Below are 27,446 nucleotides of genomic sequence, written 5' to 3' on the forward strand. Positions count from 1 at the left end.
TCCATTGAAAATTAAATACAGTAATCAAAATTTAAGTAGTAATTAATATGTATCACCTAAATTATACAAGGATCAGTTGGTGCTTTTCTATTTCTAACGAAATCAAAATTCATGTCAAAATTTTAAATGGACGTAAGATTATCAAAATTTATTGTATCCAAACGTTTCCTCATGGATTACGTACAAAAGCAACATACTCGTTAGAATATCAAGAACTGATCAATAGAGAGGGAGAGAGAGACTAAAGTAGAGATTTTAATGTCACCGTTTGTTTTGAAACCATATGTTTACATGACAAGAAATTTCAATAGTCTCTTACGGTGGAGATACATCATTCTTCTTCCTCGTCGTCTTCAATATTCTTATTTTATAATCAGGTGGCGAAAATGTGTTAAATCCGATGATCAAGTTGCTGCGTACGTCCACTAAAGAACTCCTTCCCTCGAGCAACCTCAGTAGAATTATCAATCCTGTTAACGCAAATTAAGAGATACAATTATTGTTAAAGCAACCATAGCAGCAGCTGGCTTGCTTAGTTTTAGATCTTTGATGCTATACAAGATAATAAAAATCAAGATCTCACCTTTGTTCCCACAACTGCCATAAAATGCCATGGAACATAACATATATATATCCCTTTGATCATGAGAAGTATCTTCCACTTCCGCAAGAAACGCAGCAGCAACATGCCTTCTCTCTTCTCTACGTCTGCGCCAATATTTGTCATCGATCCCATAACCTAATTAAAGACCATTAAATTAAGACATACTTTAACAGTTCCTATATGGAACATGTTTTTCTTTCTTTGTTTTTCTTTTTTCATAGTTTTTTTCTTTGTTTTAAGTCTTCAACTATATAGCAAACCGCAACCATATATATATATGCAGGACTAAACGATTTGGATAAAATCTATCATAGGTGAAATATTATATGGATCTAAGATCTGGACCATCTGGTTGCATAAAAACTATTATAGTTACAGTGTTTTTTTTTTTGTGTTATTCAAACTTGCGTTGCGTTTATTTCGTTGTATTATCTATGGTTATATGTTTTCATCGTGATTTTAAAATTCAAATGAATTTCTTTAATCCTCTATCGAGTTATTAGAACAATTTAGCATGTCTTTTTACGAAAAGACCGCAATCACAAAAACACCGAAATTATATGCCTCATTACATGATTACATGTGAACACTGGGAAACTAGTATTTGTCTTGTGATCAACTAAATGAAAAAATACATGTCAAACTTAATTATTATGAATTAATTCTTTATCTGTTACAGAATTAGCTGATGAGCAAAAATATACTGCAACGATATGCCATTTGTGTATACCATTTGATAAGTATCTATAACTTCTGCTATGATTGTTCTTTTAATAATCTTGAACAATAGTATAACAACTAAACGATATTAATTATCTTAATTATCTGAGCAGAAGTATATATAATATATACTATATATATCACGCAAACTGTATAAGGATCAGTAAGCTAATTTATGCTTTAACTATTTGAAACGATGTTAATTAAACATGACCTAATTTAAGTGGCCGTACGTAAAGAAGATAGAAAAAAAAAAATCAAAGCTGTATTATAGTCAATCATTTTCTCTTCGCTCATCGATTACAAAGCAACATACTTGATACATCCATCAAGAACTGAATAGAGAGAGAGAGAGAGAGAGAGAGAGAGAGAGAGAGAGAGAGAGAGAGAGAGAGAGATTTTGATGTCCCTATTTGGTGTCCTCGATGAATGCTGCAGTGGATACAAATGACTCTTCTCCCTCATTATCATCACCCTGAAGACGTATGTAATGATGAGGTGGCAAAAATTTGTTAATTCCGACGATTAAGTTGTGATATCCATGAAACAACTCCTTCAATCGAGCAACCGCAGTAGCGATATCACTGTTAAGGAAAAGAGGTATAGAATATGCTTGATTAGTTTTAAACAGTCGAGGCTAAGAAACAATACAATCACGATCGATTTCAGTGCAAAAAAAAGAGGAGATGGTAAAAATCAGGATCTTACCGACGTGCCTTCCCCTCCTTCATAATCGTAAGGAACATAGCATATCTACTTTTATCATCATGAAACGTCTCTTTCACTTCCCGAACGTATGCCCTAGCGTGAACTATTGTTATGATTTCATGCCTGCAGCAAAACAAGCTCAAGTTACCAAGTCTATTGCATTCAATCTATAACCCAAAGACCAGTACTAGAGACTAACGTATCCTGGCCTGTACATGCAATGCATCAAGAAAACCGCAATTCGCCACACAAAGCCAGAAGAAGAACTAGTACTTAAGAGAGTGTCACATGAATCTTCTGAGAACGTTATCAAATTCTCTCTAAACTAAATTAGATCAAAATATATCCATCGTTACGACTTACGATTCAAAACAACCCACGATAACCAACATAAGTCATGAACCCTAGGAAACTAACCAACAAGTTGAAGGAAACCCATATAATTTAGAAGACTCAAAAGAGAAATAGAACAATAAAGTTACGATGAACATCGAAAATTGAACTCACTCGTTTGAAGCCACACTTGAATCAACAGACCGACTCATTGCTAGCTGCCGAAATAAACAAAAGATTAATAGTTAGAGAGATTACATGCATGCATGGAAAGAGAATTGAAACAAAATCAGTGAAATGAGAGAAGAATCGAGAAGAAGCACTTCGTTCATACACAAGAAAAATCTAGGCAGATCCGATGAAGCGTTGTGACTTTGCGATGAGGATAAAGAGCATGGTCACAACGTATGACAAATAAGACAATAAATAAAGGCGCCCAAACGGTGTCGTCTCCTCGTAACTTATTTGGGCCTATAATAATACCCTAATGGGCTTTTCTAAGACTGTAGTTAGGCCTTATTTTAAGTATTCATTCATCTGTCTCTTTTTTCTTTGTGTTAAAAATTAAATTTTAGATTTTTTAATTTTTTTTTTGGTTACGGTATTAGTTGATGAGAAAAAATACGCCATTGTAATCGTTTATACACTTTTTACTAGTATAAATCTACTTCCAAAACATTTGATAAAGTGAAATTTAAACCAAGTATTTGCTATTTGCCTCTACTTTCAGTCACATGGAACGAGTATTGACCATTAATAGGCCCTCGTGTAATTTGCCAATAGTCACATGGGTATAATCGTATATCTATTAAATTAAAACAGCAATATTAATGTGAATAATGTATCAAATTAATTAAATAGCAATAATATCAATGAACCAGCTATGTTTTAGTCTGGTGATTTCATCATGACAAATACTAATAACAAAGGACATGACTAATTTGTGACAAACCTATAAAATAGGGATAAGAGATGCCGGAAAAGATCCAACTTTAAGGCGGCAATAGAAAACAAATTCAATAATCAAATTTTCTTCATGAAAATTTCGTCACTTTCCCGGAAGTAAGAAATTACAAAAAGATCTATCTATACAACCATCAGAGTATTGGTTCATCATCACACACTTCATTTGTGTCAGAAAACCACGTAGCCAGACAAATTCTAATTTGCCATTACCTCCTGCATTGCCGTGGTCTGAAATTCTCTGTTGATAACAAATAGGTTACGAGTTTCTCGACCCGTTTAGCTCCAAGACCAGGTTTAATGACCGAAGTATCACCAATCTCCGCACACGGATCGCTCCCGTTTACCCTCGTACCAATACACCAACCACCCGGAGTGACCATCCCGTGACTCCGCGACAAGAGTTCCGAATCAATCTTATCGAGAACAGGCTCATCTCTACGGAATTTTCTAGCGAAAGGAGCGTTACTGTCCACCATTCTCTGGAAATCATCGAGTGTGAGATGGTGAGGATGTTGCTTCGGAGGATTGTCCCATGAGATGAAATGCAGGTCACTGTTTACTGTTGTGTTGGTAAACTCTCGAGCGTTGCAGATCACGGTGTGGAAGTAGCCTTCTGGTGAGGAGAGGAAGTTTGAATAGTACATTAACATGATTCGTGGAAGATTGTCCCATCCCCATATGAAATAATCGACAAATGGTCTAGACAACATCATCCACGCAGATCCTATTAAACCACATCAACGAACCATTAGCTCTGTTGTATTGTATCACATCAAATTTTACACAATAAAAAAGAGTGTAACAATGGTTCTTACAAAGATCCTAAATTTAAGGAAAAGCCACCTACACAATTAGACAATTTCCCAATATGTTCATTACCCAAAAACTTGGAAGGACTATGAAAAATGGAATCACCTGTGAAGAGTTTGAAAGCTGTAGGCATACTTCTCTTCTGTGAAACCCAGAAAACATCTGCTTTCTTTGACATATACAAACCAGGATCAATAATTATCGGCTTTGCTCGATGAGACCTGCAAGTTTTTGTAATTCCAAAATCTCAGAAACATACAAGTCAAAAACGAAATGTTGTGGTACATAGTTCGTAGCTACCTAACTACACTTACTCTTTCCAGCCAATGTTGCTCGTATGATCGATGAAATTGAGATCCCGAGGCAGATACGAAAACGTATGCAACAGATCTGGAGTTGAATTCAGGATAAACCCAACAAATGATTAAATCAAACAATATAAACAGAGTTCGAGAGATTTTTAAAGCTAAAGTTCTAAAATCTGTTACCATCTTGAGTTACGAGAGGATAATCAGAAGCACTGAGATTGATAAACCAATCCCAATCTCCACCTTCACGAAGCAAAATCGCCGCAGCGTGAAGCGTATTAGCCACCATAGTCGGACCACGATAAGTAACGAAATTAGCCTTAACAATCATTCGAACATTTTGAAATCTCTGAAACAGAGTTTGATTCGCCACAAAACCACTGAGATCCAATCGTTCCGCCGGTGAAGATTCCCGATCGAGATGAACAACGTACTGGTTGTTCGGGTGGTAAAGCGCCATTAAAGTCCGTTTGAGCATCTGGCCATCTCCGGAAGAACCGGAGATGAGGTAAGCGAGACGTGGCGGCGGCGGAGGAGAGACGGAGACGGAAACTGAAACGGATAATGGATTGATCTTGGATTCGACGAAGACGGAGGAGGATCTAAAGCCGTAGACAGAGAAAGGAATCAAACGAGTTTGACTAGAAGAAGAAGCTAAGTTCGTGAGCAATAAGAGAAAGAGAGAACAAATGGATCCAATCGCTAATGGAAGAATCCATCTCCGGTCTAGAGATTGTTGCTGGTGACGAACTTGCATATAATAGCTCTTTAACTTCTTCATCTTCGAAGCTATTTCATCAATTACAGAATCTCTCAAAGATCGATGGTTTCAGTGGTTGTGGTGGGTAGAGAGGGACTTGGGAGTGAAGTGTACGAATTACGAAATGGAGAAGATGAAGAATTGGTGTGTTTTTGTTTGTTTGTTGGTCTGTTCTTTTTGTATGTTCAATTCAATCTTTTTTTATAAAATTAACATTTTTGTTTCCACATCTGCCAAAAATAAAAATATATTATACATTTGTATCTCTCCTTGTAATCATGTCTCTAAATATTTTATCCTATTTATGTATGTGATTTTATTTTATTATTATATGATGATTTTATTTTCAATATATCTACAAAAATTTAATAACAATTGTGTTCTATATGTAAATATATCTGTTTTTATCTTATTTTTATTTTCTAAATTTTTTGCCAGTCAACTTTCTTCTTCTGAAAAATATATAATTGGAAAACAATTGACCATTTTTTAACATTCACCATTGACAATAATACCTGTGTGTATACTGGTTTGTTAAGTAGGAGTATGGAAAGGTTTTAAGTCAATGAATGAAGAGCATTTAATTGGTCTTTTGAAGTTGATTCTGTTTCCATTAAAGGTATTGACTCTTTTGATGACTAATTAGCTGACTAATCAGTGATGCTAATCCCTTAAACACGTAAGGCTTATGTAAATGGGCTTTAGATATATGAAAGCCCGTATTGAAAACATCGTAAAGTCGATGCCATTAAATAACAACGAAAGGGCTGAGTCAAGAACTGATAAACAAAAAAAAATCGATCGAGTAAATCAGATGCATCTGTTGCTTTAACATCCCAAATTATGAAATTGATTTTTTCGTAATTTATGCTATATTTGGAAGGTGTTCTGCGTTTACACTGAAACGGGGTTTTTTTTGGCTCGATAGATCGATCATACACGTAACAGAACTATGTAAAGTCCAATGCACCAAAGAAAAAATATTGAAACGAAAGTTGCATAAACTATCCAGGAAGTCTAAATCTTCTCTCTTTTCTTTTATTTTTTTACTTTTCGTATAGTAACAAAAATATTGTTAATTACACATATTGAGAAGGGGAGAAGAGCCTACAAGAGAATTAAGAGAACTCCTATAAGAGAGTTTAAACGTACAAAAGAAATGTTCTTCTCTGTTAAGACTGGTTCATCCCCAAAGTGGGAAAGATCTACTGAAATGGGAAGTCATCATCCTTGGTCAAAGATTGACCTGCACTGTTGATTGATAATTAAAAAGAAAAAAAAAACACAGCATTAGTACAAAAACACTATAATATGGTATTCGTCTATTTATAAATTCATATAATCTGGTTACATGCCATTTTAGTCTAAAAGTGTAGCTTCTTGGTCCCACGAATTCTTTCTTCTAATGCAATACTATATAGCTCTAATCAGATAATATATATGGTTTATTACTCTATCGACTAATCAAATAAATATTTACACTCTGGCAACTACCAACTGAAAAAGAAAAAAAAACTAAAAAACAGTAATCACTAATCAGACACTCCACATACAATACATTTTAATTTTTATACGATGCTCTTAATTTAATTGAATTTAGCCATCCCAAATAGTCATTATCGTTATCTATGAATTTAATATACATGCAATCCTAATTTCTATATAATTAGAGTATTATAGGCTATACATAACCACTGAATCAAGAAGAAAAATGGAGATGATATTTTTAAGAATAAAAACTATGTCATTGTACTTAATTCAAGTTTCAATCATTATAATTAAAAAGTTCTTGACGCAAACAAGAAAAAAAGAATCGTATAATTAATAAATAGTGGAAAAATAATAAAAATAGGGAATCGGAAAACGTACCACTTGTCGCCGGAATCTTCAATTCCGAAAAGAGCTCTTTCCGCATCAGTAAAGACATAATCAAACTCTATCTCGTTAGGAGGTGCAGCAGCCAGCGCTTCAAGATCAGCAACAAAATCAAAGTCACTCAGAGAGACGGCAAGATCGTTCGGATTGGGAATAATCTGTTGGACGTCGTTGTTGTTGTTCTTCTCAGGCTCAGTCACACACTCCTCGTATCTGATATTACGACCTTGCCCTCCGCCGGACAAGAAACCGATCGTGCCATCGCTAACATGACCTCCTCTCGCGACGTCGTGGTTGTTTGCCGTCGTCAGGTCTCGAGAAGGAGCACCACCGCGTTGTTCCGACGTTTCAAGAACGGCACCAAAATCAAAGTCATTTGCAGGGTTGGGGATCGAACCGAGATCGTTCGCATTGAGAAGAAACTGTTGGAGTTGGTCGACGCTGTTGTTAGTTCTCTCTAACGGCCTCGTCTCACGCTCCTCGTATGGGATATCACAATAAGGCCCTCCGCGGGACAAGAGATCGATCGTGCCATCGTTTACAGGAACTCCTCTCGCGAAGTCGTCGTTGTTTGTCGTGGCGGTGGGATCATAGGAGTCGACGGGGGCGGTGGGATTAACGAAGCTGACGGCGGCTGCGGAGAGTTGAGTACGGGTGGCAGCAAGTTCATCGGCGACGAGTTTGATTTGATATAGGAGATGGCGAATGACGTGGACACAGCCATGGGAGGGGAAGCGAGAGCGCACGTTGGATTGGTATACGATCGATTTCATTGCATCTCCTCGTAACTCCAGAGGCGTTTTTTTGAACAAATTTTTGACATTGCGGATGCCAAATAGACGGTGAACATTTAAGAAGTCTTGACGCCGATTCGACGGAAGATAGAGACGAAAGATACAGTCCGGTTTGCAACTACGGCGTTGATACCTGCAAGCGGGGCATGGTTCGATCTTATCGCCGTCTTTTACGCCGGAAGTGCCTTGCGATGTCATCAAGATGATGACTGATGTGAGAATCAAGAAGAGAACGAGTTTGTTAGTCGCCGTCATCGGAGGTTCTGGTTTAGTTTGTTTTCTTTTTTTTTTCTGTTTGTTTGTTGAGTGTGGGCAAAAAAATAATATTGAAACAGAGTATTTATAAGGAACAGAGTGAAGCAAGAAGGCGGAGAATGAAGAATGAGATATTTGAATCGCGGAATTTTTATTTCATTTATCATTGTTATTACTTTTAAAGCTTTTCAGGTAAAGCAATCTAAAAAACATATGATCAGTGATGGTATTAGTTACAATTTAGAATATGGTACGAGTTTACCATAAAGTGTAAATAATGTCAAAATAGTTAGGGAAACGGTTGATGATTTTTAAAAAATTGCTTGTCAACATATCAACTTATTTTTGTTGGTCTGAAGATATATGTATGCAAGTTTTTGCTAAGCGGAAAGCTTCATATGTGGGATGGTTAATAAAAGTTGAGTCGGTAAACAGAGATGGATTATACAATATTCTTCTTTTGAGCATCTCTTAATCAAAATTATTCTTTTGAGCATCTCCTATTTACAGTACTTAATAAACAACCATTTATGGGTTGCATACATATTCATTTCGCTTTCAATATTTTGTACTGTTATCATTTTGAAAACTAATAAAAATAATTACTGGACACTACTTCAGAATTTAGCTTCGGCCAACATACAGATGTCTCTAGCTTATATTAAAACACAAATATAATATGAACTCTTTATTGTGATATAACATTTGCTCTTTCTATGATATACTTTGTAAAAAAAAAAATATACACATGATAGGCTACATACATTGATACACATGGACCATTTCGATCACCTGAAAATTTAAAACGCGTTTTATTGACTTACTCATTATAGACATTGTGTATATTTTTACTAGCGACTTTATGAATTTAATAGTGGATACGTACATAACGATAAGGGTGTAATCACGATTAATAAACTTTCCTAAAACGAACCGTGTGGGATATTCATTATGTATCCACTAATTAAAATATTTTTTAATTACTTTCGTCTAGTGGTGTGGGTCGGTGACTAATTAAATTATTAATAACACTAGATTTTTATTTGTATTTTAAAAGGAAGCCAAAAACTATATTAATGAATAATGCTTAAAAATCAATTTTAATTTTATAATTCGATTCAAAAGGGAGAACGCCCCTGACGCCTGAATCTTCTCTCTCTGTCCTCGTGCCCATTACCGCACTATCGGCTAGCTAGCTAATCTGCTCTGCTTGTGTGTGAATTGTGATCATCGCTTCCCCCAGTAACGTCTCTCCTCGACTTGTTCTCCCTGTGTGAGAGATCTCGCATTGCTCTCTCATGTTATGCTCTACCTGTTTCTTCTTATCCCTCTCTGATCCTTTTTGTTAGTCGCGGCCATGATTCCCAGATTGCTCGAAACCCAAGCGATTTAGTCTCTGTTTCCTACTTTCTCCTTTGGTAGATTTTGAAACGATCGTTGTGTTTTTGTGAATCGTATGATTTCAGAAGGAGAGCGAGAGAGCGTCGTTGTGTAAAATCGAGGAACAAAACCGGAAAGAGGTACCGTACGTATCGGGAGAGAGGTGTATAGCGAGAGAAATGGGGATGGAAGAAGACGGAGCTGGCGCTGATAAGAAGATAACGATTGGAGTCTGCGTCATGGAAAAGAAGGTGAAATGCGGCCCCGAGGTTTTGTTTCCTTTCGTCGTGCTCGTATTTCGCGTTTTTCTTTGCTCCGACGAACAGATTGCGATGGTTTTGTTTGAATCTGTTACTCAGGCGAGGTTTTTTCTTATATTTCACTCTGTTGTCTCGCTTATAGTGGTTGCTCGTGTGGATTTGTAGGTTTTCTCAGCTCCCATGGGACAAATTATGGACAGGATACATTCGTTTGGCGAATTTGAGGTAGTGTTCGCTTTCTGGAATTTGTATTTTTTTTTCTCTCATGATTTGGTGATTTTGGACCTCTAATTTGTTCTCCACTTGGAGAAAAATATGCCTTTGATTAGACTTGCCTCTAATTTGTGATTTCAATTTGATTAAAAGGTGTTTTTTGCTGAGTAATCTTCCTCCAAGTTGTTGTCTCTGTGGATTCTATGGTCAATTCTTAATTATTTTTCTTTTTATTTATCATCTCATGGACCTTTTCTAATTACCCCTTTATGACTAGATCATACATTTTGGGGACAAGGTTATACTTGAAGACCCAATAGAAAGGTAAGTTTCTGAACAAATGTATGAATAGCGATTTCATTTTTGGGTTTTGCTTATGTTTCATCGTATTTAATTCACGTGATGCATGTATTTGTAACATTTTTCTCGATTAGTTTATTAGGTGAAAGTGTAGTTAATAATTATCAAGTACAGTTATATTCTTGGACCACAAAAATTCACCAGGGACTTTACCTGTTTCAGTTGGCCGATTTGTGATTGTTTGATTGCTTTCCATTCCTCTGGATATCCTTTAGAGAAAGTTCAAGCATATTCTTCTTTAAGAAAGTGAGTTCTACCTTTTTAACTTTTGTTGATAGTTCAGTTAATAAATTGAGTTTGGCTTTTGATGTAGCCTTTTCAAACTTCTATGATCCAGGCCCTTTTTAGTGAATGATCTGGATCCGCAATATCTTCTTCATGACCGCCGAAAAGTGTATGAGGTATGAATTTTAGACTGTATGAGAGTTGGCTTGTTCATTTTTTATCATCATGCCATTTATCTTTCATGTCTCGTACTCATTAATTTTCTACAGAATTCTGTGGCTCATTAAAAAGAAGAGCTACATACTTTCTCCTTAATAATATTTTTTTCCGTTTATGTGCATCTATAGCATCTTGAGATGTATGGTATCCCAGTTCCTAGATATGCCTGTGTCAATAGAAATGTACCAGATGAAGACCTTGATTATTTCGTTGAGGAAGAAGATTTTGTTGAGGTTAATGGTGAACGATTCTGGAAGCCATTTGTGGAAAAGCCAGTCAATGGTGAGCTTCTCTTTTCGAATCTTTAATCTCTCTTTCTTTGCTGTTTTGCCTGAAACAGTAAAATCTAAGCTTGATTCGGTGTCATTGAAATGTTCTTACTTTTAGGGTATTAGGTAAAATCTTTTTTCATATTTTGTCTAACTTTAGTGTAGTCTTCTCTCTGCATATGTATGTAGATAGTAAATGAATCTTAATTGGCTGAAGTGCTTGTTACACATTCAAGAAATGTGATTTAACTTGAATACATAGATTTTATTTGAGTTTTTATTCTTTCCTTGCTAGTTTTGGGCTATCAGCCTTGATCCCAATAGTTTTTGGATTTTTCTTTTTCTTATCTACTATTAATTGATATTCATTATGCTTGTAAAGGTGATGACCATAGTATAATGATATACTACCCTAGCTCAGCAGGTGGAGGCATGAAAGAATTATTTCGTAAGGTACTGCTTCTTTCTGCAGTTGACTTCCCTTGTTTTAAAATTGATCTAATACAATTAAACAATTGTAAAAAAACTTGGCGGATAACTGTAATTGGATCTGTCACTACCTAATGTCTTTCTGTAGAACTTCACTATTCTAGGATTGAGCTGTTTAGTTAAATTTTGTTGTTATGTGGCACATTCCTCTTGTTTAAAAATATTAATATCAATATCTCTCTGATCCAAGGTTTTTGTTTTAGGTTGGGAATCGATCTAGTGAATTTCATCCTGATGTCAGAAGAGTAAGGAGGGAAGGATCTTATATATATGAGGAGTTTATGCCTACTGGGGGAACTGATGTCAAGGTTGTGATTGTGTTGCCATCTAGATCAGCAAACGTTTTTTTAAATCTATGGTCAGGCTAATTAACATACTTTAAACATTGCAATGTGTTTTATGCTCCTGTTGGTTTCCAGGTCTCCTAAATTTAGAAAGTTGCTGTGTTAATGTCCATGTACTGTTCTGTTGACTTGTTTGTTCGTGTAATGATTATATTTCTAGATATATTCAATGTCGTAATGACAGCTGAAATAGCATATTTTGCTTGTTTTTGTTTCTGGATAACATTTTGGTTCAAGCTTGGCAGTAAAGAGTTTTCGATTGACAATCAACCTTGAAATACAGGTCTACACTGTGGGTCCCGAATATGCACATGCTGAAGCAAGAAAGTCACCTGTTGTTGATGGTGTAGTAATGAGGAATCCAGATGGGAAGGAAGTAAGTCTTCCGATCATGTCCAAACCATTCCACATATGAAATCTTACTGGGTACCAAAAGCTATTGATTGGTATAGAATGGTGATGTTCAAACTTTGACCAGGAATTGTTTCTGTATTGAACAGGTGAGGTATCCAGTTTTGCTTACACCTGCGGAGAAGCAAATGGCGAGAGAAGTTTGCATTGCATTTAGGCAAGCGGTATGTGGTGATTCCAGTTATCTGGCTCTCATTGTGGCTTGCAGAGTTCTATTGTCCCATAATTTTATCTGCGTAACAGTAATAAGGAGACGTGCCTGAGTTCTTTCCGTAATGCTTAGATTGAAGCTCATTGGGCTAAATTGTATACCATTGAAATGATTTTAATGCACTCTTTCATGTTCTCTTCCGCAATAGAATCAGTGTTAACGTCTAGCTCAGGTGTAATTAATTAGAAGGAATTATTACTTAGAGTGCTTGTAGATGCTCTTACTAATCACTCTATTCCTTATGCTTTGCTTCCGCCCAAATGCTTGGTATCGCAATATAACATATTCTCTTATAGAAAGACAAGCATACACAGATTTTATTTCCTGGCAAAATTGAAGATATTCTTGTATAATGTATTAACGGAGTTTTTCCATGTCTGCAGGTCTGTGGTTTCGATCTGCTACGATCTGAGGGAAGTTCATATGTTTGTGATGTAAATGGATGGAGTTTTGTGAAGAACTCTTATAAGTGAGACACTAATCTAAACTTCTATTTCCCTTCTGCGTTCTGACTCTTGACTCTTTGAGAGATTTGGAGCAGCATCTCTTGTCTTCTAAAAAACATACATTTTGGCTATAAGCTAGTGGAGGCAGAGCTCATTGTTATTATTTGATATAGACACGGTGTCGTCGATCATATACACTTATGGAACTCTCAGGTTGTATATATTTGGATTTTTAATCAGAAATGTCACCAGATTTCTTTCACTTGAAGGTATTACGATGATGCTGCTTGTGTGCTACGGAAAATGTTTTTGGATGCAAAGGCTCCTCATCTTTCTTCAACAATTCCTCCCATTCTGCCATGGAAAATCAACGAACCTGTCCAATCAAATGAAGGTCTAACTCGCCAAGGAAGTGGCATCATTGGAACTTTTGGGCAGTCAGAGGAGCTACGATGTGTCATTGCTGTTGTTCGGCAGTATGTTTTAGCATATGATAACCATCCTCTCTTAATTTCTCTCTGCTCACCTAGGCCCTGAGCTGTGCTTTACTTCTCTTGACAGTGGGGATAGAACACCCAAGCAGAAAGTGAAACTAAAAGTTACAGAGGAGAAACTGTTAAACCTGATGTTAAAGTACAATGGAGGAAAAGCAAGAGCTGAGGTGAGAGGGTCGGGCTTTTACCCTTTCAACTTCGTTCTGCCTATACTAATTTTCTTATGCTGTGTTTTGTTTTCAATTTTTTCAGACAAAACTTAAAAGTGCCATCCAATTGCAAGATCTATTGGATGCTACAAGGATGTTAATTCCTCGTACAAGGTAGACCCCTGATAATGGTCTTATGGCATAAGTTATGCTTATTGCTTACAGCCTAAGCCTTTCCTTGCCTGAGTGGTACTCTGGGATACATGTTTCTTTACTGATTAAGAGAACCATTGCATTCAAGGATTTCGTGGATAAATTGAAAGAAATTTAACTTAAATGAATGAGCTAATTTTATTTTGATATTCAATGATATATTTTCCAGCGAGGTGTGTCCCTAAGTAATTCAACAAATTAGCAGTAACCTAATACAGTGGCTTTCATATGTTACTTTCCTAGTTTTCACAATACCTTATTGTATTTATGTTTGATGTTTAGATCAGGTGAAAGTGATAGTGATGCAGAAGACCTTGAACATGCTGACAAGCTTCGGCAAGTTAAAGCTGTTCTTGAAGAGGTTGTGTGTTTTAACAATATTATTTTTCTGTTCTTTCCTCTGACATCTGCATCCTTTATGCAGTCCCATGTCGTTCCATTTTTTATAGACCTTGCAGTTAACTGTACAGGAACAGTTACAGCTATATTTATCGCTTTTGCAAGGATGTGGGAACTGAATTTTCGTTGCAAACTCAGTCTCATGTTGTAGATGTGTCAAACGTGCAGGGTGGACATTTCTCTGGCATATACAGGAAGGTTCAACTGAAGCCGTTGAAATGGGTTAATGTACCAAAAAGTGATGGTGAAGGTGAAGAGGAACGCCCAGTGGAAGCTCTTATGGTTCTGAAATATGGGGGTGTTCTAACTCATGCTGGTAGAAAGCAGGTAATACTATTATTTGGCAGCAGAAGATAATGGTAAATGCAGTGCAAAGTTCAGTAGTGGTATTTGTAATGAAGGCGTAGTTAATTAATGTAACGATATCTCCAGTGCAAGCGGTGGATAAGGTCTTCTCCAATTTCTTTGATGTTTGCTTATTTTTTTATCACAGGCTGAAGAACTTGGTCGATACTTTCGAAACCATATGTATCCAGGTGAGAAACTTGATCAACTTTTGTTTGTCCAATCATTTCATATTATACCTTCCATATGTCTCATTCAATTGTTTTTGAAAAGTGGATCAGTATATATTTGTTTTTGAGTGGTTTATAAAAAGGGATATGCTTTCAGGTGAAGGTACTGGTTTGCTCCGTCTCCACAGTACATACCGTCATGACCTTAAAATTTACAGCTCTGATGAGGGGCGTGTTCAGGTACAACTTCATGCTGATTTAGTAGTGACGTTAGCCATAGAGCATTCAGATATTCGCTATGTCTTCTGTATATTTCTCATTGGTTGCACTGAGATATGATACGGTTCCCCAGATCAAAAGATGAATGTAATTGTACTGTTTGCAGATGTCTGCTGCTGCTTTTGCTAAAGGCTTGCTTGACCTAGAAGGACAGCTGACCCCAATCCTGGTTTGCCATTTTTGTTTACCAAGCTAGTATGGTACTTGTCAATGTCATAATCATTAAATGTCTTATCTTCTTCCTCTAGGTTTCTCTGGTTAGTAAGGACTCTTCCATGTTGGATGGCCTTGATAATGCGAGCAGTGAAATGGAAGCAGCTAAGGTTTGTCCCTCTCTCTATGATATTTTGATGAAAGTGGCTTCAGCAGATATGAGATGAAGGAAAGGATGTTTTGGTACTAGTAGAAGCATCAACCAATAATAAGTAGTGGCATGGATGAACTTCTGGATTGGATCTGTTTCTAAGACACCGAAATTTTCTTTCCAAAGGGGCTAAATAGAGGCCTTTCCAATGCACTTGCTCATCTGATGTTTGAAATTGTGGTTTTTTCATGCATGCGTAGATAGTTGAATTTCATTTTGGAATTTAGGGTGAATTATATACTCGTATGTACAGAACCAATCATGTGTAATTCTTTACAGTTTTGAATTGCTTTCCCAATTTGCCTGCAGGCTCAACTAAATGAGATCATAACCACTGGCACAAAGATGGCACGTGATTATGTCTCTTCTGATTTACCTTGGATGACTGATGGAGCTGGACTTCCTCCGCACGCTGATGAGCACCTACCTGAATTGGTATGCACATGTTTTTCCGACCTCATTTTCTAGCTGCATTTTTGTTCCTTTATTAAAAATGGAATGTTGAGTGTTTTGACACCTTGGCGAAATAATTTGTTTTTACTGGAGAGCACAAAATATTGACTCAACGTTACTTCTCTGTTTACTTTTTCGATAAATAGGTAAAATTAGCTAAAAGGGTGACTGAACAAGTGAGGCTACTTGCAAAAGATGAACACGAGAATCTCATTGAGCCTAGCGCTTATGATGTAGTCCCTCCATATGACCAAGCTAAGGCTCTTGGCAAGTCTAACATTGACGTTGGTCGGATTGCTGCTGGATTACCTTGTGGTAGTGAAGGGTTCCTTTTGATGTTTGCTCGGTGGAGAAAACTCGAAAGGGATCTCTACAACGAAAGAAGAGAGTAAGTGTATGGTCATATGCATATTAATTCTCTGTATGGATTTTATGAGTGGCACTGATCGTTAGAGTTAAATACAGACGGTTTGACATAACGCAGATTCCTGATGTTTACGATTCATGCAAGTAAGCTATATGTTTCATTCTATTATGTTGATATTTTACTATCTATCTGGATGGATTCCAGCTTTAATTGCTCCATTCTGAATATCGTACAATGTGTTGTCAAACACCAGGTATGACCTGTTACATAATTCTCATCTCGGTTTAAAAGGACTAGACGAACTCTTCAAAGTTGCGCAGGTATGAGCTGAATAAAAGGCTGTAGTTTCCCTTCCACTATTTGAAACTTTGAAATGTATTTCTCGATGTACAATTATCCAGTTGTCTTTCGGAGACAATTTTACCTTACTATTACTAGATATCCAAGATTTCCAGATTCAGACTGTGCTATTTCTGTTGTACATCTCTGTTTTGCATATCAATCTTGGACTGTATTGATTAAGGCCAGTTATGTGTTATGTGGTTGCAGTTACTTGCAGATGGAGTAATCCCAAATGAATATGGGATCAATCCACAGCAAAAACTGAAAATCGGTTCAAAGGTATGGGTTCCTTAAATTCGCCCTCTAACTTACACAATAACATATGAATGTTTGTTTTCCTCTTTTGAAAAATCCCTGAGGGTCCATGGTTTTCTCAGATGATGATATCACAGCTTAACATATGTGCTTTTTTTTTTGTTTTGTATACGAAATAAAGATTGCACGGCGCCTGCTGGGTAAGATCCTCATAGACTTAAGGAATACACGAGAAGAGGCCATGAGTGTTGCTGAATTGAAGAACAGCCAAGAACAAGTCTCTGTCTCATTGTATTCGTCGAGAAAGGAGGATCGATATAGTCAACCAAAACTTTTCATTAATAGCGATGAGTTGAGACGACCTAGCACTGGAGAGAATAAAGATGATGATGAGGATAAAGAACCCAAATACCGACTAGATCCAAAGTAAGTGGCATCTCTTTTACATTATAAGTGGCAACATATATCTTCATCATTTGTCTTAATTTCATCGATTTATTGTGTTCCCTTTTAGGTATGCAAATGTCATGACGCCTGAACGTCATGTGAGGACACGCCTTTACTTTACTTCTGTGAGTTCCTTAATCCTTTTGTTGTCTCTTTCTTTCAAGTTCCTTATCCCCTACTACATGCAACCATCCGGCTAGACAAAGCGGGGAAAATTATTTTGAAATTTTTTCATGCGACCTTAGAATTAGACTCTGATTTGTGACTAGATCACGCAACTAGCTTGACAATTGGTGGAACATGCGGTAATTGATGACTTTCTGCTCTGTAACTATTGACAGGAATCACATATTCATTCTCTGATGAACGTGCTACGGTATTGTAACCTCGATGAATCTCTTCAAGGAGAAGAAAGTCTGGTCTGCCAAAGCGCATTGGAACGTCTATGTAAAACCAAAGAACTTGATTACATGAGCTATGTAGTCCTAAGACTGTTTGAGAACACTGAGGTATACACGCATCCGTCTTTTCTCTCTCACTCTTGCCTTCAAGAGTTCAAGTTATTCACTTGTGTCTGAAACAAAAAATTTTTGTTGCCTGCAGATATCTCTAGAAGACCCGAAACGATTCAGAATCGAACTGACATTTAGCCGTGGCGCAGATTTGTCTCCCTTAGAGGTAAAAGAGCAAAGACAGACTCTTTAATTTATGGTTTGGCATGAGTCCCCTTTAGTAAAAACAAGTGCTAATAGTTTTTTCTTTGTTACATTATATCAGAAGAAGGACGAGGAAGCAGAATCGTTGCTCAGGGAACACACACTTCCGATAATGGGACCAGAGAGGCTTCAAGAGGTTGGTTCATGTTTGACCCTGGAGACAATGGAGAAGCTGATACGTCCATTTGCAATGCCAGCCGAGGATTTCCCTCCGCCGTCAACTCCAGCAGGCTTCTCCGGTTACTTCTCCAAAAGCGCCGCCGTTCTGGAGCGTCTTGTTAAACTTTGGCCCTTCAGCAAGAACACCGGCTCTAATGGCAAAAGCTAAACGCCAACAGAGTGGGTGACTAAACAAATGAATGATGATATTCCTATTTCCTAATCCATCCATTATTTTGGAACAAAATTTTGATTTTAGTTGTTTCTAATTGAGTAAAAACTATAATGTTCATTTCATTCTTTTTCTTTTTTTGTAGAATTGTTTTAAACAATTGGATTAGCGAAAATGAAAATTATGCAAGCTTTGATTAGTTGTTGCTTTTATGAATATTCCTCATAAAGAAAAACAAATAATGATTTAAAAACTGGGGTAGTCACGTAACCCGAAAAAGAAGAAAGAATTAAAAAAAAAAAAAGGAAATGGAATTTGATTCGTACCTTTTATTATTAATATTGTCCAAAAGAATAAACAAATGTTGATAATTGGTTCCAAGGAGACAAAAATAAAACACTCAGAACACAAATCCTGGAGAGGTTTGTAAACCAAGAACAACACCTTCTTAATAATGAAATAATCAATCAATTACAGTAATGAGAAAAACAAACCGGTGATTAACAAAAAGGTACGAAAATGTAGTTACTGTTGAAGCACATGTCAAAAACCAAAAAATCTCTCACTTTTTCTTTGCTCTTTGCTGGGTTCTCTCTCTCTCTCCATACTCTTAAGTCTTCTCTTCTGCTCATCTTCTCTTTCTCTCCTTCTCCGCAGACATCAATTCCCCTTTTTTGACTAAAATTCCGCGACTTGGGGTTTGATCCATTCCCAGTGAATCTCACCTCTCACTGCTTTTTTTCACCCCAGAAAAAATAAATCAATCCTTTTCCCTGCAAATCTTTGTTTTTCTCTCTCATTTCGTCTGGGTTTTTTATTTTGGGGGAAACTATGGTGGTTGTTCTGATCAAATAAATCAAAGTCTTTCTCTGTGTTTGTTGAGAGATGGGTTTGGAGGAACCTGATGCTCTTAAAAAAGCAGCTAAAGAGAATTCGAAATCGGATAAATCTAAAGAGACTGAGAATAAGAGGAAGAAGAAGAAGAAGAACATCAATGGTGATGATAGCAGTAGATATCACGAAGAAGAAGAAGAAGAAGAAGCAGCTAGTGGTTGTTGGGTTAAGTTTAGGTTTATGATTGGTTGCGTACCTTCAAAATCTGACCTTGATGCTTCTTCTTCCTCTATCTGTGGCACTACTAGCACTGGTAAATCAACTCTAAAAATTATCACTGCTTTTTCCATTTTTGGCTTTCCTTGTGTCTGTCTGAGAGGGAGAGGGATTTCTGACTGCTGTTTGTGTTACAAATGAGTGATAAAATGACAAATCTTGTTGTGTGGGTTTTAATTCTATAATTGTCTTCTTTCCATCTAGGGTTTTATATTTACAATTTGGTGCAAACTTCACGTGATGCTTGTTAGTTTACCCTTTTTGTAAGCTTCTTTGTTACCAATTATAGGGACATGGAGTTAAAGAGTCATTTTTTTTGAACTGAGCTTAAACTTGATTGTAGTTGGAGTAGTAATACCCATTTGGTTACATTTTACTTTCTCTCAATGAATCTGAGTTTTGTGGGTTGTGTTCGTTTTTTAGTTACTACAGTTGAAAGCAAGTCGGCAAATGAGAAATCAAATGATCAACCAGTTGGTCCACGTTCTTCCACAACAACTAGTAATGCAGAGAGCTCTTCATCAACTCCAGTGGTCAGTGAAGAACTTAATATTTCTTCTCACCTCAGGAAGTTTACTTTCAATGATCTTAAGCTATCCACTAGAAACTTCAGACCGGAAAGCCTTCTCGGAGAAGGTGGTTTTGGTTGTGTCTTTAAAGGATGGATTGAAGAAAACGGAACTGCTCCTGTCAAGCCTGGTACTGGCCTTACTGTTGCTGTCAAAACCTTAAATCCTGATGGACTTCAAGGTCACAAAGAATGGCTTGTAAGAAACCCTTTTTCTTCTGTTTCTTTCTCTTTTATCACTTTTCCCTTTTAATGTGTTCCTCTGCTTGTTGTAATTGCAGGCTGAGATTAATTTCCTTGGTAACCTTCTCCATCCAAATCTAGTTAAGCTGGTTGGTTATTGCATTGAAGATGATCAAAGGCTGCTTGTATATGAGTTTATGCCTCGAGGAAGTTTGGAGAATCACCTTTTCAGAAGTATGAATACCCACAACCTTATAAATTTGTCAGTGTGTAATTTGTTTGCCTTACTTGTGCTTTTATGTTTGAAGGGTCTTTGCCTCTTCCTTGGTCTATCCGGATGAAGATTGCATTAGGTGCTGCAAAAGGTCTCAGTTTCCTCCATGAAGAAGCTTTAAAGCCTGTTATATATAGAGATTTCAAAACATCAAACATTTTACTTGATGCAGTATGTATCTAACTCCTTACCATCAACATGTTATATTTGCTTTGCTTCTAACAACTGTAATCAATAATTCCCATTTTCAGGACTACAATGCAAAACTATCAGACTTTGGACTGGCCAAAGATGCTCCTGATGAAGGCAAAACCCATGTTTCTACTCGAGTTATGGGGACATATGGCTACGCTGCTCCAGAGTATGTAATGACCGGTGAGTCCTCTTTGGTTTCATGCATTTTCGTTGGTTTGAAATATTAGATGTTTGCATCTTTGTTGATTAGCTTCCTATTCAACTCCTTAAGGTCACTTGACATCAAAGAGCGATGTTTATAGTTTTGGGGTAGTTCTGCTTGAAATGCTGACTGGAAGACGATCTATGGACAAAAACCGCCCAAACGGTGAGCACAACTTGGTGGAGTGGGCAAGACCGCATCTCCTTGACAAAAGAAGGTTTTACCGGTTACTTGATCCGAGGCTAGAGGGTCATTTCTCGATTAAAGGTGCTCAAAAGGTGACTCAGCTGGCTGCACAATGTCTTAGCCGTGATCCCAAGATTAGGCCAAAGATGAGTGATGTTGTAGGAGCACTGAAACCACTTCCGCATCTCAAAGACATGGCAAGCTCTTCTTACTACTTTCAGACGATGCAAGCCGAGCGTTTGAAAAATGGGTCAGGTCGATCGCAGGGAGGAAGCGGATTTGGATCAAGAAACGGGCAACACCAACCCGTATTTCGAACACTATCTAGTCCTCATGGTCAACATGGTTCTTCGCCTTATCGACATCAGATTCCGTCTCCAAAGCCCAAAGGAGCAACTACATAGCTCATGCGTGGTGGACAAAGGCACAACAACAAAAAAAGCTAAAAAAGCTCAAGCTTTTATCGTTTTAAAGCGGCAAGGAGGTATTTTTAACCGATGTTACAGTAACTCTTAAATCGATTAATGTAAAAAACGATGGAGAACGGTGAATCCAATTGGGTTGTCTATGGAAATTTGATTTTGTCTTACAGAGAATTTCTCTGTGATTCGAGCTTTTACATTGCCTGCTGAAAGCTTAATCTATTGAAACGTGGTAAAAATGTATTGAAATTGCATCTTCGACCCCTCGTATCATAAAAACCACTTTGTGTCTTGCTGAGGATAATGAGTTTGTGAGGCCGATGATCGAAATATTGTTGCTTTTTTTTACAGGCTTAGTCTTCTTGCTATTCAAAAGCCTCATCACTAAAACAATTTTCTTGATACAATTTTTCCGTAAACCATAGCTCTGGATTTGACAAGTTCGAATTAGACTTTGATCCACGCACAACTAAAATTTTCAATTACTAATTGTTTTTTTTTTTTTTTTTTTAATCCTATCAAAAACATGGAAGCGACCACGAGTTTTGCTTGAATATTATTTGATATATCCGGATAATTAATTTTGGACCCATTGGCATTATGCATAAGCCAAACAAAGCATTATAAAAAACAAATTGGACTGAAACAAATCGGACAAAATCAAGTCTCTTGCGGACGAATGCTTATGAAACAATAAAAATCTGACCAACAAGACAAAATGCTTATAAAAATGAATCAGACCTGTAAGAATCTCTTAGAAAAATCCACTAAATAACTCGGAATTAGTGGAACAAAGAGTATTTTTTAGCAGACAAAAATAATTAGAGAGAGAACCAAGTAAAAGGATCTTAATGGTTCCATCTTCTTGAGAAGATCCTTTCAATAGTTTTTTTCTTTTTTCTTCTTATTTTCTACAAATCCAAACACCGAAAACCAAAAACCAAAAAAAAAAAAACAAATGAACGATTGTTTTAGAAAGCCAGGCAGATTTGTCCAAAGACTTGAAGACGAAAACGAAATAACTATTCTACCCCTTCATTCAGGGCCCCCATTTGAAGTTGGCTTTCTCTTCTCTCTCAAGGCTTGAGAGCGAGAGCAATCCCAACCTTAGCACTCTTCTCGATCGCCCTAGAGTCAACCTCCCCAGAAACCGTGAAGAACGACTTTGGACGCCACTCATGTTGAATCAGTGCGTTGGCTATACCAGCATTGTTCACTCTTGCCTTCACTGTGGTCAATGGGTCAATCGCGTGTTGAGTTCCAACAGTGATGGCGTTCTCTTTGGTTGTGAAGTTGTGGCTAACCTCAGCTCCAACCACGGTGTTGCTCAACGGGTTCACAATGTGGTAGTACGATGCATTCAGTTTCTCACCTTTGTCATTCCTGCAAAAACAGTTTTAGGAAAAAGAAACTTTGTTTTAAACCAGCAGAGCATTAAAACGCTCAATTCAATGAATTTCTTATGGTGGAGGCACTTACAAAGTGAGGGAAGCAATCAAATCGTCCTTGGTGAAGCTCACACCAGCATTGAAATGTTTGAAGTTGCCGGATTCAGTTTCGAATGAAACGTCAGTACCAAGAGCCACAACATTGGTTCCAACCACACCGGAGAAATTGACAATTGGGCTGCCTGTCAAGCTCAAGCTGGTGGCGATACCGGCGTAATCGTTCAAATACTGCAGCTCAAACTGTTTAAAAGAGAACATTATTATACATGTTCCAACATATCAAACAAACTGTTGCAATCTAGACAAACAGGGTAGTTAATTAGTTATATACCTTGCCAGATTTCTGATCAGGTAACTTGGCACTAAATATTGCCTTAACTCCAGGGGTAGGCTCATCAAGGGTAAAAGTGGTCAGAAGCTGCAAAATATTTATAGTATACACACAAACTGTCAAGTGAATACTTAAGCAGCAATCAAAAGGCTAAAACAAAGGTAATAGCACATAAGTCAACAGGATGGTTACTGGATTCAGATATGCTTACAGAAGAATCAGTTGAAACTTTGATGTCAGCAGTGAAGTTCTTGTTCTTCACTTGGGTAGCAACATCACCCAAAAACACGCTTCCTTTGTTTGTTCCAGTTGTAGTGATCGCCTGAAAAATCATAAAAAGGTAACACACAAGAAAGAGTCAAGTTCATGATAAACAATGAAACCAAATTACACAAAAGAAACTTCAAAATATCCTGAGTTTCAACCACAATTGCTGGTAACTGAACTTAACCGGAAGAGAATTAAAATCTAAACAGAAAGTTAATAAAAAACACAAACCTCAACTCAAGAAATCTGCCAACACATTACACATCTCACCAACAAAGAGGCAAACAAAGTAGAAAGAACAGACTCAGGAAAAAATAAAGGAAACTTACAACACCAGTGGAAGAGTAAGTGGTAACACTGAATTTCTGGTCGCCTTGGTAGTCCTTGTAGAGCAAATCTACAAAAAAAATTAACATTCAAATATCTTTTAAGATTCAAAACTCATCCACAAACAACAATCTCAAAAGAGACTCAAAACAGATATAGAAAAGCTCAACTGTACATTGATAGACATTTTCCAGATCCGCGACGAAATTTCAAATACAGCTATCACAAACGAGAGACCCAAACATTGAAACCCAGAGAAACTACTCTTATCAAATAGCATGAAATCGACGGAAACGAACACAGGAACCATCAATCAGCTCATCAACACAGGAATCCACAAAAAATTTCAACGACCTAAGCACAACCGATACATAAAACCTAAACGGATTCTCAAAAATCTCAACCCAAAACCTAAGATTCGTATAAAAAAAAAACACCTCAATGTTGACGAAATCTCAAGAACAGAGTCGCATTCGCGTCAAAAGAGATAAGAAAATGGATCGAAACGAGCTGAGTAGTACCTCTGGCTTTTTTGCCGATTTCGGTGTAGAGTCCTGGACCTTTAACCATGATTGCTTCTGGAAAAAATCGAACAAGTTGAGAAGATTCCGAAGTTGAGGAGGAGAGAGCTGTGAAAGAGAATTAGTGAAGAAAAAATATTGGTGATGTGTTGATGTGTATATAAGGGGAAGAAGAAAACCCTAATTATTTTTATTATTTTTGCCCTGCTAATCAAGCAAAAATACCTCAGCCGTTAGATCAATATTACTTGAGTCGGTGTTACCTCTTTTACAGCCGTCGATATATTTATTCCCCACTGTCCAAGGCATTTTTATTATTATTTGTTTCTTATTTTATATTTAGTTTGGCCTTTTCCATTTTCTTTTGCGTGGCAAGCAGGCGGAGAGCCGTTGGATTATTATAATAAAAATTCCTCCAATTTTTTTTTTTATAAAATTATTTCTGCTTTTGAGTATTTGACTCTGTCTATATCTAATTTTAAAAATTTAAAATTTCTGCTTTTGAGTTTGAAAATTTAAAATTTAATTTTAGTCTTGTGGTATTTTTGTTCTAAAAACAAAAATGATGGTATTTTAGAGAATGATCCATCTATATACATATATATATTTTTCTTAGAATTACATAACCATCTAAAATTGTGGATTAGATTTTACATTCTATGCTATATATATGTTTTGGTTAATGTGTTATAGGATTTCTTTAAATGGTGTTCTATTAGATTTACTTCTATAAATATATTTTTATTAGTTTGTTGCAAAATTTTCTCTCAGAAATTTTGATTTAATAAGTTGACAATTTTTTTTGTTTTTTGTATTTCATATTCATATCCGGAGAAAGAAAAAAAAAATGATATAGAATAAAGTGAATGGTTGACATTAGCTTTTATGAAAAGTTCCAAAACCAAATAAATCCAATTTATATATTTCAAAAAAAAAAAAGAGTCCAATCTATTTAAATGGGGAAAATACGCCTATATATAAATAACATGTCATATTCATATGTCCAAAAGAAAATAATATGCCAAAGTTGTTGGTAAGGCAATTAACATTCCAAATATTACCCTGAAAAAATAAACCAAAACCATTGTTTAGTTTATTAACAAGAAGCAAAAAAAATAACAAAAAAAATTAGAGAAGAAATAATATAGAGATTACCCAGTACTAACGATCTCCGGATGAAGATTATACTCTTTTGCAAAAACAAATGGCACTACTCCTTGAGGCAATGCAGCCTGCAACACACATGCAACCAAGGAGTAAATGCATATTTTGTAATGTGGTTTTGTTAGTTAATGGATCAAACTATAATGTTTTTAATTGGTACCTGTAGTATTGCGACTTTGAAGAGATTACCACGTAATCTGAAGCTAAACACAGAAGCAATCATAAGAGCTGGTCCTAATACGAACTTGAGGATCATTGTTATCATCGCCATTTTTGCTCCACATGCTATGATACTAGTTTGTGATGCCATGAACAGACCTGTTTCATTCTTATTATAATTTATCAACTTCATTTTCTTTTTCTTTTTTTTTGTGTGTGTGTGTGCAGTGCAGTGCATTAAGATACTTACCCAAGCTGAACATTGCCATTCCTAATCCTCCATCAGATATCATATGTATCGATTTATCGATCATCTCTGGCAATTTCCATCCCAATCTGTTTGAACAAAAAAGAGTATATTATATTTTTACAAAAAAAAAAACATGAGTGATATTTATTTAATGTTATTATAAACTTTAAAATATCTATATAGCAAATGCTTGAGCTTGACTATCACATTTTGATTAAATAAATATATAGAATTTAGTAGAGAGATGCGAAAAATGATCAAACAGAAAGCTTAAAATAGGAGATGCCACTACTAACTTATCGCTTTTCTTTTTTTATTTTGAAAAAAAGAGAGAAAAAACAAGTGTTGATGTATGTATACGATGATGATAAAGATTGAATCTTTAAGATGTGGAAGATGATTTATCAAAGATTGAACTAAAATAATAAGCTCCATTTCGTAAAAAGAAGATTGAAGAAAGGTGAATATTTTGTTTTCACACCTGAAATGCAAAATGGCCCAAATGATTCCGATCAATGTTGCGTATGTATTAGGATTGATTATAAGCTTTCTCCAAGCTTTCAATACAACTTTCATAGTTCCAGTAGATCTTGTTCTCACTATCGCTGCTTCTTCTTCTTCTTCTTCTTCTTCTTCTTCTTCTTCTTCTTTTGGCTCTTCCTCTATATTTACTTCTTCATTGTCATTGCCTTGTTTTACAAGAAACCAAGTTTTTTTTTAATTAGGGTAAAGTTAATTTAAAAAACGGAAAGAGTTTTTAATTAAGTTATATACCTGCATGATCTATATTGGAAGAAGCTCCAGGAGATGTTTTCGCCCTAGCGGCATTAAGCTCAAACAAGAAGAGCAAGATGGAGTACCAAATCAAGCTCTGCAACACAACAATCTGCCTCAAGATACTCTCAGCTTCATCTCCATATATGGCAGTCAAGATTGGGATTCCGAGAATGAGAGTGTTTGGAAACACGGATATAGACAACCCGGTTATGACCCAACCTAGTTTACCTCCTCCTCTTCCTCCTGTCGGATGCCAGAATCTTAAAACCAAGCCTAACACAACGAGTGCTAAGAATTTCTGGAGAACGTCAGAGAGGATGAGTTTAAGGCTCATCTTGAAGGGGTTGTTTTGAGAGATGATCTGAAATGAAAGCAAAGGGATAGAGAATTTGGCGACGAACTTGTTGATCCCTGCGCATTGCTCGGGTGTGAAGAGCTCTAGATGTTTTGCAGCGACGTAACCTAAGATCATTGAGACATAGAGAGGCACAGTTGCTGAAACAACATGGTAGATATCAAGCCAAGAGATCATTATTTATTTTTTGTTCTGGTTTTTTAAATTGTCTGAAATTGTTTAATTTTCATACAATAAAAAAACCAAAACAAACAATGAAAGATCTGAAACAAAACTAAAATTAAAAAAAAAACTCGAAGGAACAGTTTCTTCCGAATTAATGGAAAGAAACTGTTTGATCTTATGGCATATATATATATATATATATATATATAATGTGTAAAGTCGATGGCTTTTTCTTTCAGGGTTTTTGATTCCACAATG

General features: G+C 36.4%; 6 protein-coding genes across 9 annotated transcripts; 2 read left to right on the top strand and 4 right to left on the bottom strand.

The window, feature by feature from the left end:
• Positions 1-1,592: 1,592 nt before the first annotated feature.
• On the bottom strand, positions 1,593-2,743 carry LOC17882359 (paired amphipathic helix protein Sin3-like 5). The gene is made up of 4 exons (XM_006290021.2): positions 2,700-2,743; positions 2,540-2,583; positions 2,033-2,155; positions 1,593-1,908 (listed from the first exon to the last, which is right to left on the bottom strand). Exons 2-4 carry the CDS (start codon positions 2,575-2,577, stop codon positions 1,734-1,736), a joined length of 336 nt encoding a protein of 111 aa, XP_006290083.2. The 5' UTR covers positions 2,578-2,583; positions 2,700-2,743; the 3' UTR covers positions 1,593-1,733.
• Positions 2,744-3,369: 626 nt separating this feature from the next.
• Positions 3,370-5,367, bottom strand: LOC17881855 (beta-glucuronosyltransferase GlcAT14B). The gene is made up of 4 exons (XM_006287719.2): positions 4,630-5,367; positions 4,456-4,531; positions 4,247-4,362; positions 3,370-4,055 (listed from the first exon to the last, which is right to left on the bottom strand). The coding sequence occupies exons 1-4, from the start codon at positions 5,228-5,230 to the stop codon at positions 3,538-3,540; spliced, it is 1,311 nt and encodes a 436-aa protein (XP_006287781.1). The 5' UTR covers positions 5,231-5,367; the 3' UTR covers positions 3,370-3,537.
• A 3,896-nt stretch (positions 5,368-9,263) lies between these two features.
• On the top strand, positions 9,264-18,496 carry LOC17883966 (inositol hexakisphosphate and diphosphoinositol-pentakisphosphate kinase VIP2). Of its 4 annotated transcripts, none has more exons than XM_023781894.1 (31): positions 9,264-9,406; positions 9,600-9,782; positions 9,939-9,998; positions 10,264-10,310; positions 10,509-10,592; positions 10,684-10,747; positions 10,919-11,072; positions 11,442-11,512; positions 11,752-11,856; positions 12,176-12,268; positions 12,393-12,467; positions 12,898-12,983; positions 13,230-13,436; positions 13,522-13,621; positions 13,707-13,777; positions 14,099-14,177; positions 14,384-14,542; positions 14,709-14,751; positions 14,888-14,970; positions 15,116-15,178; positions 15,258-15,332; positions 15,683-15,808; positions 15,973-16,214; positions 16,292-16,336; positions 16,447-16,513; positions 16,743-16,814; positions 16,972-17,216; positions 17,305-17,362; positions 17,579-17,746; positions 17,841-17,915; positions 18,015-18,496. In XM_023781894.1, the coding sequence occupies exons 2-31, from the start codon at positions 9,693-9,695 to the stop codon at positions 18,279-18,281; spliced, it is 3,174 nt and encodes a 1,057-aa protein (XP_023637662.1). In that variant the 5' UTR covers positions 9,264-9,406; positions 9,600-9,692; the 3' UTR covers positions 18,282-18,496. The 4 variants fall into 4 exon arrangements, with proteins under 4 accessions (XP_023637662.1, XP_023637663.1, XP_023637664.1 ...); XM_023781895.1 differs by having other exon boundaries at positions 9,264-9,375; XM_023781896.1 differs by having other exon boundaries at positions 9,264-9,764.
• A 233-nt stretch (positions 18,497-18,729) lies between these two features.
• Positions 18,730-21,675, top strand: LOC17882245 (probable serine/threonine-protein kinase PIX7). Its single transcript, XM_006286432.2, has 6 exons — positions 18,730-19,431; positions 19,818-20,161; positions 20,244-20,379; positions 20,454-20,590; positions 20,671-20,794; positions 20,886-21,675. The coding sequence occupies exons 1-6, from the start codon at positions 19,170-19,172 to the stop codon at positions 21,404-21,406; spliced, it is 1,524 nt and encodes a 507-aa protein (XP_006286494.1). The 5' UTR covers positions 18,730-19,169; the 3' UTR covers positions 21,407-21,675.
• A 497-nt stretch (positions 21,676-22,172) lies between these two features.
• On the bottom strand, positions 22,173-24,451 carry LOC17882900 (mitochondrial outer membrane protein porin 3). The gene is made up of 6 exons (XM_006286475.2): positions 24,319-24,451; positions 23,800-23,867; positions 23,415-23,525; positions 23,204-23,290; positions 22,904-23,112; positions 22,173-22,807 (listed from the first exon to the last, which is right to left on the bottom strand). Exons 1-6 carry the CDS (start codon positions 24,365-24,367, stop codon positions 22,501-22,503), a joined length of 831 nt encoding a protein of 276 aa, XP_006286537.1. The 5' UTR covers positions 24,368-24,451; the 3' UTR covers positions 22,173-22,500.
• An 834-nt stretch (positions 24,452-25,285) lies between these two features.
• On the bottom strand, positions 25,286-27,200 carry LOC17884562 (auxin efflux carrier component 8). The gene is made up of 6 exons (XM_023781191.1): positions 26,666-27,200; positions 26,373-26,580; positions 25,892-25,977; positions 25,643-25,800; positions 25,474-25,550; positions 25,286-25,380 (listed from the first exon to the last, which is right to left on the bottom strand). The coding sequence occupies exons 1-6, from the start codon at positions 27,198-27,200 to the stop codon at positions 25,314-25,316; spliced, it is 1,131 nt and encodes a 376-aa protein (XP_023636959.1). The 3' UTR covers positions 25,286-25,313.
• Positions 27,201-27,446: the final 246 nt, after the last annotated feature.

Source organism: Capsella rubella, unplaced genomic scaffold, assembly GCF_000375325.1.
Source record: "Capsella rubella cultivar Monte Gargano unplaced genomic scaffold, Caprub1_0 scaffold_6, whole genome shotgun sequence".
In the NCBI taxonomy this organism is placed as follows: Eukaryota; Viridiplantae; Streptophyta; class Magnoliopsida; order Brassicales; family Brassicaceae; genus Capsella; species Capsella rubella.